This window comes from Psittacula echo (assembly GCF_963264785.1).
Source record: "Psittacula echo genome assembly, chromosome: 5".
Classification (NCBI taxonomy): domain Eukaryota; kingdom Metazoa; phylum Chordata; class Aves; order Psittaciformes; family Psittacidae; genus Psittacula; species Psittacula echo.
The window spans coordinates 45,393,444-45,407,881 of record NC_137739.1 but is presented as its reverse complement, the minus strand read 5'-3'; the positions used below and the strand labels follow the sequence as shown (position 1 = coordinate 45,407,881).

Sequence of the window (14,438 nt, the reverse complement as noted above, 5' to 3'; positions counted from 1 at the left end):
GAATGTTATGCCCCATTATGTTCAATGCATTTTTTAACTCCCCAACTGAACTACATCAGTCAATTTATTATGTGCTGTCAAGAGAGCAAGTAAGGCTTTGTTTCTTTAAGACAGACCAGGACATGATGACAGAAACATCTCAAAAGATTTGATAATGCTGTTTTTAACAGTGATCAGTAAAATAAATCGTACTTTCACCTCCAGTTTTGTGGCCTAGTTTTACTGTACAATCATAAGTGATAGCACAAATGGCATAATCACTTCCAAACAATTTTTATTCCATCTGAAATTCCTGATAAACTCACTGACAGGAGCAGCTACTCTTTCCTGCAGTTACCCTCTGGGTTGCAGAGCCCTCGTATGCACAGCCAGAAGACATGTGCTGAGAACTCTAGCAATATCAAAAGAGATTCAGGACTTTGTCAGGGCTTTGTTCTGTAGTGAAAAAGATGCACCAAAGAACATAACTAAAAGGCATTTCACTAGTGTTGAGTTACTCAAAAGAAAATTATATTTAATGGTTCACTTCATATACATGTATTAGTGTAGCATAAAGCCCTCACCTGAGGGGTAACTACCTGATATTACTTGCATTTATCAAGACCATTAGAAAATCAAGTTCCATTTTCACGGAATGGCATTCAGCTAATAAAATCCACATTCTAAAGCTTCATCTTACTAACAAAAACATGCTTTATACATGTTTAAAATTGTAAAATAGTCTTGATTTTTAATAAAGTATTTTATTATAAAAATTTCCGGGTTTACCCCTCAGTAAAATGCTGAATAAATGAAAATAAACCATAGTTACTGGCTTTAAGAAAGGGTGGTACATAAAGTACTTCTGAAAGCCACACTTAAAGTTTCCTTCCTTCTTTCTCCTGACTTGAGAAGTATTGTTGAGATTAGTATCTTTATACCATCATTATGACAGTCAGGGACTGAGGCTTAACTTCTGATGATGGAATACAGTATAAAGCACAATAAGGTTTCTGGGAAGATCCTAATTAGCTGCTTACCAAAAGCAGAACTATTTAGATCTTTAAGTAAGAAAAGAGGCAATGAAAGATTAAAGTTTTCTGGTATCAAATCTAGTCTCTTTCTCTTTTCAATTTCTTTTTTTTCAGGAAGAAAATGGCATAAGGAGGTGATGGGACTTCTAAGGTACAGAAATTCAGGAATTTTGAGGGAACGCAGAAGAGTATAAAGGAGAGATGCAACCACCCATCTTAGAACGGGAACAGAGAAAGCAAGACTATTTCTGAAGGTAAAATCCTCTACTTTGCTTAAGAAGAAAAATATATAGATTTAAACAATACAAAATCACCAATTTTCATGAAGCAGGATCAAACACTATTTCTTAAATTATGCAGAATCAGAAAGTATGTTTCTAATAGCCCACAAAAAGCCTGTACACAAAAGGATCAGTGGGTAAAGGACCTCCTTACTCTGCAGGAGCACAAGAATGTCAGATACTCTTCATGACGCAGAAGTATGCCTGTCACAGAGACATTAATGCAGTGTAAATCTACACCTTAAAAGCCTTAAAGCAAACTATTCCTGGTGTCGTATTTAGCTTTCATTTCTAGGAAGAGCTAGGAAGTGAACTTTTTGTCTGTCAGCATAACTTTCAGACATGAAAGGCTGTGTAACAATGGTGAACTCATCCAATTCCTTAAATTTCCTATTCCAAAACATAAAAAAAATTTGTAAAACCTGCTTAATTTTCATATAAAAATGAAAGAAAGTGCAAGACATAGGGGCTATTACTCCACCTCTAAAAGATTTGAGGTGAACATACTCCTAATTTATTGTATAAAAGACCTAAATGTATGCAATATGATAATGAGCCTATTTTTTTCTTTTTAGTTTTCCTCTTTTTTTTTCCATATGAGATAACTTATCCATGTGGGAACTGTACAGGGATGGAATCTGAAGGTATAGTAACTCTTTTCAAGATAATTGTTAAAGTTATAAAACATTAATCCTGAAGCAGTTGTAGTATGTTTCTTTAGGATCACAGTTTCACAGTTTATCTTCTTCCTCGGAAGTGCATCAAATATTTTCTAAACTAGGTTAATCTCTTGTCATTAAATTTTAGAATACTAAGAGGTAAAAGGCTCTAAAACTATTCATACCAGCAATGTTATCTGTAATCTCGTCATTATTTTTTTTTTTTAAACATCAATGTTATTTGTGTTCTAGTTACACCTAGGATTTAAAGCAACTTAGCTCTGCCCTTTCAGGAACAGAAATCTCAGTAAGTCTTTGAAGAAATTTTGTATTGTTTCATCAAACAAGGTAACATTTTCACACAGATCCTTATGTTCATGGTTTAAAAAGATCATGAAATTGCCTAACAACAGCATTAAACTGCTTTTAATCAAATCCAAGACTATACAGCAAATGGTTCAGCTAACTGAAAATACTGCCTCAGTCAACATCCTCTCAGCACTTTCAATAGACTTCAGACTTAAAAGTTATTACAGGTTTGGTTCATATAGCCACGTATGTAGGGCTTTCACAACATAAATCTGCTTTCAGTGTTTTTAACTTGGGTTTACTGAAATATTTTGAGTAGAATTACTTTAGAGCATGATTTATTTATTAATCTATTTAATTAGAAAAGTTCAACCATTTCAGCATCATGACCAATAAAAAATGTACTGTTCTGTCCCTCTTAAAGAATTCTGGTATTTCCACACTTTGAACAGTCCTAGTGCTATTAAGTTTTGAAGAAAAGAATTGAAATTGATTCAGTGACAGAGAATGAGGCCTGCTGCAAGTGCTAAAATCTGTGTCACTCACTATATTTATCCCCATGCAAACAAGTTATAAAAAAGTCATGTCCCCAAAAGGATCAACAGAGACTTCTTACAGGGGAGTTCAGTAGCTTACCTGCAAAAGGGTAAAAACCAGAGTGGAAATAAAGAATAAAGTTATGACAAGAAGTCTCCTAAAACTTCAACTCAAAGAGACCCGGAAAGCAAGCATCCAGGTCTAACTGGATACCTGTTCTATACTACACAGATATGCCTCTAAAAGTTTCAGTTTATGCTCTGTTTCAGCACAGAAGTCTGTACAGTGAATATGCATCCAGAACTTAAATCTTATCAAGCAGCTAATAATATTCTAGAATTAACAAGACACCACTTCTACCTATTGATTATTCATTCTGTTATTTCCGGTTTTGACGTCTCTTACTAAGCAATTTTTCTTCCAGTAGTTTCCAGCTCAAAGTTCTCTAACTATTCTTCTGTCTCTTACACTAGAATCCTTACTTCCTTTCCTCTTTCACTTTAAATGCCTGAAAGTTCATTCTTAGCCTGATGCATCCATTTCACTTTTCCTTTAGATGATCTGATCTCCCCAAACTGCAAAGCGATCTTCCTACTCCTAAGCCATCCCTCCCCGATTTTGTCTCTCTGACAACTCCTCAAGAAGTACTGCATTCAAGAATTTTCAATTACTTTTCTGTATTCATGTATATTCACTTTCCCACTCTTCCTTCTAATTTCTCTCATGAGTTACTACTGAAAATATCAATGATCTTAAGATCCTTTCCAACCCTAACTATTCTATGATTCTATGATTTTCCAAGAACACTGTTCCCTTCCATTGCATAGATGATGTGCTCAGACAAAACTTACACAACCACCAATTTTACTTCAGGATATGATCTGAAGTTATAGCCAACCCAAATGAGTGGTAAGCTTTCTACTGAAAGTTTTGTCCTCCATATGGCCATGGCATCTACATAGCAAGCTCCCAGCACATACAAAAAACTGATGCTTCTCTGCTGACTCACCCAGCTACAGCTACACAATCACAGGACCTGTTACAGGGCAGAAGCAAGTAGAGACTTGTGGTATGGAAGAGTTATATAGAAGGGGGAAGGAAAAACTGCATCGAAGAGGTTGATCTATCTGTAACACTAAAATTACTAATTTACACTAAATTACACTAAACACTAAATTACACCCTCAGGTGTTTAACCAGGAACTGTGTGGTGCTATTTTTTTTTTTTTAAATGTACTACTGTATATGTAAATCTTACTTACATGAAAATTAATGGCAGTCTGACCATCAGTTTCAGTCAGGATTTCACTTATGTACATTACTGGCATGCAAATAACAAAAATAATGCACATACCTAGATAGTTAGGTTTAAATAATAAACAAAAACTCCAGGTACCAATTCCATTACACTGAGAAACAACATTCTCTCTAAGTTAACAGCTCATATACAAAAACATATTATTCCCTAAACTACCAGCTTTTCAGAGAATTCCATGTATAGCAGGAGTATACCAATCTTCTTGACCTTGTGAGGCAAGCATCAAGATCTTCTCACAGCAAAAGAAACTCAAATATACTTACTTCAGACAGCTCATTTTAGAGAAGGAACTTTAAGATTTGTTGACAGACAGGAAATGGCAATAGCTCCCTAAGGACTCATTACTCTGTTTTTGGAGGGAAATAGCCTGAGTAAGCAATCAGGGCCCACACCATCTCAAAATTTAGGCTTTCACAGACCTTTTGATTTCAACTCTACCCATGGCTGAACATTGTCTGAAATCATTCATTGTAGCTGGACCTACAAAACAGGAAGTGGCAACAGCAAAAAAACTCCACTTCAGATGTAGGCTGAGAACCACAAGCTAATCAGCCCTGATACAAAGTTCAGCTTTTATTATTGTCCAACAGCTGAACAGCCTTATGGTTATCATTTCTCCTGTGGTCCAAAGAACAGCTGGAAGTTAGAAACACAATTAAACATGAAAGAGTATTTTTATTTCAAATTAGTATTTCTGTTACCTGATATGATAATTACAATGTTTTTGTCAGGTATTAAATTCAATAATAAATCATTAAGTTGCTATAACCAAACTGGCAAGAAGCTGCAATGTATGAAGTAAATAATGCATATTAATCCCCTAAAAGATAGAAATTTGAGTTTATATTCTGATTTTGACTGAAGCATTGAAGAAGTAATTCCCCCTCTCGCCTTCCCCCCATTATTTTCTCACGCTAACAATGTGCACTTATAAAAACTTACTGGAGGTGAATGTTACTCTTAAAAGCTCAAGAAAAACTAGAATCACTGAGGACAAAATGCTTTAACTGCATAACATAAGCCCAATTTCAACTATGTTTTCTTACATATGAGAACTGAAGTTTGTCATATTTTATAATGTATATCGGCTGGCACTTTAGTGCTAATTCTTAACAAGATTTAGGTATACTTAACTATATAAGTAAACTAAATAAAATTCAATGCTCAGGTTTTACTGAGGTCCATACTGTGAGGAACCCAAAGATTCCTTCCAAATGTAACCTTCCTCCTCTCACTCCTACCTGAGTATTACAACTTGTGCTGCAGTGGAAGAAAAATGCATTGTAACAGCAGTACAAGTAAGACCAGTAAATTAAGTTACCAGATGAAAAGTTGAATCTGTTAAATGCATACTTTGCAAGTTAATTAGTATCTTAATCTATAAAATGTGTTCAGAGGCCAAGGATATAAAAACCACATTATTGTGTTATATTACACCATCTCTGTCATATTACACAGTGCTATGATACACGTCTCATATGAGCAATGATATTACTGGAATTTCTGGCATGCACGTGCTAAAAACAATCAATAACTGCTTCTATTTTAAGTATTATTGAGTAACCTTACTGTGATTTTCTGGGATTTTCACTGAAGAGGGGTATATTTCAAATATAAAAGTATTATTCATCATACAGGCATCTTTAGCAGCAAGAAAATGACGCTGAAGATAAATATGCATAAGCAGCCTTTTTTTTTTTTTTTTTTAATAGCTCAGGTTTGCTGCTAGATCACGGAATGTTTTTCCATCATCATGAAAGCCTCTGAAATCCACTAAAGGAAAGCAAGCATATTTACCTATAGATCAACAGAAGGCATGTGAAGAAGGCTTGCTAACAATACTTCTTCTGTGGGTAAAGTGAGAGCAATTGGTATCTCATCTGGAAAAGCACACTTCTCTGAGATAGAAAACTCTTGCCACTGGCAAAGTTTATGGTATTAATTTGTAATGGTGAATTTAGGGGAAATGTACTAAACTAATGCTCATTTACTTTCATAATTATGTGTTTTCTACATAAAATTACAGGCTTTCACCTTGTCAATACTGGCACTGAGTTAATGAAAACAGGACAAGGTGAGTGTAGAAGTATGCCAGTGCTGATGAATGTCAGGCTCAGGTTACAGATTTGCTTCTTGCATTAACATCTGTACAATGTACTATTTAATGCATTACTCTTCAGACTCTTAAATCTGCTATTTTAAATATTTTCATTGCAGTTTAGCTTTGATTATTAACCTAAGAGGCAAAAAGTTAAACTGTATCTTATCTTCTTTGCCACTTGATATGTTAAACAGCCTTCATACCTTAAACCCACTTTAATAAGGCATGCAATTATTAAAGCATTACAGAACGGCCCCAGAGCACAAAAGCTCCATTAAATTTGCTTACATCTAATTACGTCTGCCTGAGGCAGGTGAGAAATTGACTCTGATAAGATCTTTCTTTTACCTATACCCAAAAAAATAAAAAGAAAAAAAAACAAGCTTGGAGTGATTTTCTATCTAATTGCTATCTACAAGTATTTATGGTATTCACTCCTTCAATGAATAGCCCACAAAGCACTCTTTGTGCACTAACTAGTGCATTCTAAGTTTTTTTAAGATTGTAGAATACAAAAGGCAAGCTTATCTTGCTTCAGGCATAAGACAGGTCATCAATGATGTCTACTTGTGAAATAGTTTTATCTATTATTTAAATAATACATATTCTTTAAAAAATAATTCTGATATGAAAAAGCATGTTATATGTTCTTTGTGGACTTATTTTTTATTCATTTCAGCACAAGCAATTAAAGCATTTTATTTTATGGAAAAATAACATAAATATTAAAATGTACTTCACACAGCCCGAAAACTATTCCTTTGATTTTATTTTTTTTCAGTTCAAAATAAAAAAAAAAAAAGTGCTTTATAGTAGAAAACACAGCATTCAACTCCTCTGTATTTATAACTGGCCTTCCAATATTCAGGAAAATGCTATTAAATTACATTGCTTGTTACCTACAAGTGAAAGAGGGAATGTAATATTTCTAATCATTGTAGTCCCACTAGCAGCCCTAGCAGATCCTAGAGAACAGTACAGCAAGACCTTCACAGGGATAATGTAAAAACTAGTTGGAAAGTATACCAGCTAAAGAGGAACAAATAAATAAATAAAAAAAATTAATGGGAAAAAAAAAAGGTCAGGGAATTCATCCAGTCTAATGGGATTATAATTCAATACTTTGTTAATATTTAAGGAAAAATTAGTTTGTTATAAAGCATTCCTTAAAGAAGATGGACACTAGGAATTTGATATGAAAGTTGCCCAGATAAATCAGCCATCGGACTTCTACTGCAATCTTATACAACTATTTTTTAAACATACATCTTTAAATCACTAATGCCACTGATGCTCTTGCATTATACTAGCCATTCTTTGGTACAATGGACTGCAAATCTTTAGTCAACCCAAAAAGAAAAGGTCTTTTGGTCACACTTTATGCTTAGGACCTCATTCAAAACTCTTGAATGAAAGGCTGCATAGATGCCCAAAATGAATATACATGTTTCTCATGCACTTCTTAGGATCATGCAATAAGCCTTCCTATAAAACTTTATTTTACCTTATCTTTATATTCAAACAACAAACATTATCTTTCATGTTATTCCATTATTCAAACCTCATTTTATGTATTTGACAGTGAAAGGACATGTTGCTTTTCTGGTATACTAAACAACTACATTGTAAATACCTTTTTTTTTTTTGAAGGCTACGATGAACTATTTCTGTTTGCTATATGCTTTACCAACTCAAAAGACTGTCACTAAACAAAACATTTTGGTCTTATATAATTACATCTTGTTTGATGTTAATTTGCTGTATTTCTATTAAAACTTTCATGGTTGCTTTATAACATTTTCTAGCCACCAGTCTGCATCATCTATAAATGAAAATACCGTGAACCACTGAATTATGCATGCATCTTTACTGCAAATCAAAACCAAACTCGAACAAATACATTACAAGAGGAATATAACAACTAGCCAGGAAGAATTACTTTCCAGTTTTTCCATGTCTTCTCTAAGAATGAGTTGCATACAGGCAAATCGATTAATCAGACATCCTGACTTACTCAGCTAGTACTTTTCCAAGGGGTTTTTTTGGTGGTTGTTTTTTGTTTGTTTGTCTTTGTTGGCTTTCTTTTTTTTTTCATATTTACATTTCATATCCTAAAATACAGACCAAAATTTCTTTTCTTCTCTGTTACGCTGTGGATTTGTCCATGGGAAGTTTCAGTAGATAATATTACACAGAAACTGAATACGTACCAAAAGCTGCCACTTTTATGATTATGGCTTGAATGTTAGATGATATCATTTCTTTAAGCAGTATTTCCTGGTTCCGACGCCAAAGGTAAGCTAAAGGCTGAAGATTAAGCCTTCTGCAACTTAAAAACAAACAAAAAAATGGATAAAGCCAAGCATTATGCTTTTACACAGCATGATTCATAAAATGAAAGAAAATCAATTTCCCTCATTTCCTACCTAGATAATTTTTATTCTACAATTTCAATTACTATCCCTAGATTTCAGTATATACATTGTCTAATATAAAGAAAAAAGATTGTTCTAACTATAAATTATCTATGTAAGTAAGATGTAACTCACTAGTGTAAACAGATTTGCATGGGAACATAAGTAAAACCATGAGAAAACCTTCAGGGATGCGAATCACTTAATATCTTTGGAAGTGATTACTTTTTATGAAACAATCACAGTGAAATATTGTGATGTCCTGTCAATTTTTTGGCTGTGGTAAAAGATCTGAAACTCACTATCAACAAAAGCAATATTTTCTAAAATACCTAGTAACATGAACAGACAGTCATTAAATTTTTAAAGTGTAAGGCAAAAGAAGAAAGGAGATATTTCAGACTACAATTTACCTATGTAAAGTACACAAAGAAAACACCCATTCTGTGTAACCTGCTGATGTGAGTCAAGTTGGCACAGGATTAATTTCACCATTCTTACAGTTCATAAAGGATTCCATACATTTACTTTTATCATCAAGTAACTAATGAGCTCATGAAATTATAATTAATTTTTAACACAAGGTGGTTTTGTATTTCATAAGACATATAGTGAAAATTTTTTTCAATACCCAAGTCAAATCTAGGCCTATATAACACACACAATTACCATTACATAATCCCTTTTTTTAATTTAAGACTCTCAAAAAGCATCACAATTCATCTATACTTAAAGAATGTGCACAGCAGAAATAACAAATGAAAGCTCCTGATTAATGATGACATATTTTAGATTTTACGGAAGTAAGGGAAGATATGCATATAAGGATTTTCTTGCATTTAACTCCTTATAAGTCCTTTATATTAACACTGTTGAAAAACAGAGGTACTTGACCACAACACTGGAATTGATCAAGCTTTCTTAACTGAGATTTCAACTGAATTATTGAAATCGGAGATCTGAACATATTCTACTATTTTCATTTCACAACTGTAAGTATTTTCAACAGATCCATTAACAGACCTGAATAGCAATCAAAAAATCCAGTATTGTCTTTACTGGATTTTTAGTAATGAATACATGGTTCCATGGCGGTGAGGGGAAAGATACTTAGATTAATAAATTGAACAGATTAGGTATCATAGAACATGAGAAAATAAGCAACTATCTCTGCTCCAGAATGAGTTAGAAAACAATCAAGAAAGAAAAGCACTTTCCAGAATGTGTATATTAATAAGGGTTAATATTTTCTTACACATCTTCAACACGGACTCTCTGGTAGTCAGAAAGAATGGCTCCCACAGATACACCTTCCACTCCTTCTTTGTCCTGAAAAAGAGACATGAAATATTAATGACAGCAGTGTATACTGGCCTAAGTAATAGAGATTCAGAATCTCTACTAGCAGAATCAACCAAGAATAAAAATTTTTCCCTGTGTCCAATATATGGAACTAAATGGGCTGTAATGCAGATCTTGAATGGAAGAGAGTAGTGCAGCTGATCTACTACATGGTTATTACTCTAACACAATCATCTACTTGACTCATGTACCATTTTACAGAAGAAATAACCAGGGCAACTCAAAAATATACCGTTATATAACAGCTTATCCTAAAGTTTCCTGACATCCTGAAAATTACTTCCAGCTCTTCATTATAACTGAAGTGTTAGCTATCCCACCTACAAATAAGTATTTATTTGTATAAATACAACTATGTACTTACATAATTGTATTTACAATTATGAAAATGAATTAAGCTGTTAGCTTTTGCCATAATAGGCAGCACCAGAGGGTGTGAGATCAGGCTTTTTACCCTATCACCACAAGAAGAAAACTCACAGGCAACTTAACATCACCTTTTAAAAACTCTGCTAGAAAAAAGTTTTCCAAGACATACTTTCTCTTTAATTTCAATTACCTAAGCCAATAGCACTTTATTTTTTCTTGTAAACACAGTGAGAATGTAACATTTGAAAATGCACTGAGCTCTTGCATTTCTAAGTTGCTTGAGTCCCAATCAACATGCTGACCTTACTTTCTTTTCCTAAAAGACTTTAACCAAGTCTTTTAACCAAGGCTGACCATAACTACAGAGCATGACTTAAACTTCTGGACCTGCTCAAATAGACAGTAATCCTGGGAAGCTTGCAGCAAGATTTTAATGCAAAATTTTCAACTATATACCTATATATGAACTTCAAAATCAAATATGAAATTCAAAACCAAACCCTGCCATGGGTCTGAATTTAAATTTCATTTTCAGTTTCTTATCAACAGAATGATGCGGAAGGTGTTTTATTCATGATTATATTGAAGTGAAAAATTTCCCAGTTTATGTCTGTCTGGAATATTTCTTCCTACATCTATTATCTTATTTTTCACACTAATTCTCACCTCATATTTGCCCAACCAAATTCCTAAGTTATTCACACCCATCTATACTTCTGATTTAAGAGCCACTGTATTTATCAAAATTTCTAGCTATAGTAATCTAAAAATTGTTATCACTGTTCACAATTTATCTGCTTCTACATGTCATTAATGGATATACCATTTAATATGAAACAATGTGAAAACATACAGGCTTCAGATTGATGCTTCTCACATACCCAGAAGTAATAGTACTGATAAAAATTACTTTTAGATTATCTGTCACTTGTACATTATCCACTGTCAGCATTATCATTGCTACTACTATTATCCAGACAATATTATTTTTGCTTCTATTTCAGTTTTCTGTGCAACATTTCAAAGCTCTTTTCAGAATAAAGATAAATCACAAACATTTCAATCTACTCAACTCACCCATCTAGAATTACATTTCTTAAAAAGTTAACACAGTTATGTAAATAGTTTTCTTTAAATAAACTTAATAAAATGATTTATGAAGCTTTCTTGTATCTTCAAGTACATCTAAAATGTTTTCCACATATTCCTTTGTTTTATGCAGTTTTGACATGCAGTTCATCTGTACTGCTACAACTGTGCTTAAGTTGCACTCTTCAAAGTTCTTTTTAGTTAAATCTAATAACATGACAGCTCAGTCTCATTTGTTTCTATTTTTATGCAAAAAAGAATAACCCTAACATCATCCAACATATCCAGAAACATCACCTGTGTTTCTGCTTCTGTGAACAATTAAATCACAAGCAATATATCCTCAAAGGTAATAATCATGAAGTGGTCCATGCACAGGATCTGACATCACCAACCAATATTAACTCATTAAATATTAGCTGTTCATGTTTCCATGTCACCACACATCTTTGTGTGTGAGAGAATGAAGCAGCCCTTATCCCTTTCTGCTCACACTAATATATTAGAAAAGGAATCATAGAATCAGAATGGCTGAAGCTTCTCAGTTTTACAAGCAAATGTGAGACTCCTGCTGTGAGGTATATCGAGACTATCAGAGACTAGAACAATATATGGTAATAAAACTGAATACTTTTCTAGGGAAAACAGTATTCAACTACAGAATGGAATAAGGGAAGACAAAAGCTGCAAAACACTGCAGAAAAACATCGCAGAAAAACATCTGCATTTACATAATCATGAAGCAGACCAGGGGTTCGGGGGCAATGGCAAGGGAAGAGTAAAGCAGATTTAGCCTATGATCCAGAGAACAACAACAAAATAAAACCTGAAACCATAAAGAACTTCTGCAATCAACTCCATCAAATATCAAGTAGATTACCCATAGGTTTTTTTAGGGGTGGTTGCTTTTCTTCCATTACACACATTTGTTAAACCAGGGGGGGATGTGCATGGATGTGAATGCCTACATATGTGTGTGTATATATGTATATGCATGCACACACATGTAAGCATGTCTCTGTGTGTATACATACACATGTATATGTACACATGTATACACTATATCTTGAAGTTAGAACAGAAGACTGTCATTGGCTGCTTGCTTACAAGCTACATTAAATCTAATTTAAATAATCATACACAAAATATTTTGCACTTATTCTAGTTTATTTCCTCTTATAATACGTAAGTTTTAATCATCTTTTGAAGTGGCAGTACATAGTCTTACTCTTCAGTTGTGGTGAGCTTTCATGTTTAAAGACTTTTGACAGGGAGCTATTCACCACCATCACTTTTCATTTATTTCTTCTCATGGTAAAGAGCAAATATAAACTTCCATCACTGTTCAGACAGCAGCTTCCACAAGGAGAAACAGCAATACACTTAATATATGCTTAGAAATGGGAGAACTAGTTAATACACTTACATACCATGAAATGGAATAAATTCAAGCCCCTATTCTGTATGGTTCAACAAATCAAGGCTAGAGTGCCAGAAATGCAAGTAACAAGAATATTTGAAGGGAAGAAAAATAGAGTATGAGGTGGAACAGAAAAAAAACAACTATGGTCTAACAATCTTCATAAATTCCTCAACTGGACGAAGTTTACATAAAGCCCTGCCACACAATGTATTCAGCTCACTACTTGAAGCATACAGAGCACTAACTGAAACCTCGTTCTTCACTGGATTCACTGTTTGGTATTGACTTACTGGACATTTTGCAAACAGATAGGATTTTGTTTCATTCAGAGCTGATCGTCGTTACCAGAGAATCAATCCCAGAATCAATGGTGTCAGGTCTAGGTTACTACAGTTCACCTTCTAATGTGGAATCCCATCAGGTTTGGTACCATAAAAAACATTTTCAAAAAACACCAGGCCCAGCATAGGCAGAGCAGGCTAACATCTGCAGGGTAAGTACCAAGGATTTGCACTGAACTCCAAAGCCAAGGAAGTAAATTTGGGAAAACTGAAGGAAAGATGCTAGGTATCATATTAAAAGTAACAGAGAACAGAAAAATATTCAAGGAAAGTTAATATGGAAGGGTGGCTTTTTTCTTGTGTGGAATTACATCATTATTACATCTTGTTATAACCATTGATTTATTCCTTTTCATAACATTCCTGAAGAGTAATCTTCATGACTAACTTAGGACAGCAAATTGATCTCTGCAACTGTACTAAAATGTAGAATTCATGTTTAAAGCTTCATAGTTTTGAAGTTATATATATTTTGTAAACAGTTTAATGAACACAATTCAAAAATGCTGCTTTGTATGTATTGTAATTACTTTTAGTTGTATTTTCTATCAGAAAATGGTATAAAAATTAAATGGTTTTTTGAAGGCTTCAAAACATCAGTGCCATAATATGCTTGCTGTATGCTGTTTTCAAAGGTGGCTCTGTAATACCCATGTACTGATGCACTGGTTCACAGTTCAAGTAAAATATAAACAGAAATGTAAGAGCAATTTACAGTAGCACATTGTGATTTCAATTTTGCTTTTTTTTTTTTGTTTCAGTGACTGAAATTCAATCAAGTATAATGATGATAATTTGAGGATATGTCTACATATGCGTTGTAGCATACAATACTGGTAGAAGTATTCTACTAATAAGTAGAATATTCATTGCAGTAGTATTAGTACAAAAGTTTTCTTTAATTTCACATTTTAATGTCTATACCTGACCCTTTCAGAGTTCAGGAAAAAAAAAATAGTGCTAATGTTTTCAATTTAATTAGTATATTACATGCACTCTAATTATTAGTGGGAAATGTTATATTAATGAATGTGAAAGTTAGCTGTAAATTACCTTGGAGTTATCAATTTCCCAAGTTACTGCTCCTTAAGATAACCCTCTCCCTATGGCCCTTCCGGTAATTTTTCTTTGCCTGATAAACACGATGATTAAACAGCACACAGTGCAAACCTTTGATACTTTTTAAATTAAATTCATGCCCAGCCTACGGGCTGTGTCTGAT

General features: G+C 33.6%; 1 protein-coding gene across 3 annotated transcripts in view; it reads right to left on the bottom strand.

Annotated features, from left to right (window-relative positions):
* The window catches only part of DPH6 (diphthamine biosynthesis 6), a gene marked incomplete at both ends in the record, with an annotated part of 219,439 nt that overhangs the window by 164,657 nt on the left and 40,344 nt on the right, over positions 1–14,438 (bottom strand). For all 3 annotated transcript variants that reach the window (XM_080619967.1, XM_080619968.1, XM_080619969.1), the window contains 2 exons: positions 8,429–8,547; positions 9,888–9,961. In XM_080619967.1, coding sequence (XP_080476093.1) covers positions 8,429–8,547; positions 9,888–9,961 — 193 coding nt within the window. The remainder of the gene's footprint in view (positions 1–8,428; positions 8,548–9,887; positions 9,962–14,438) is intronic.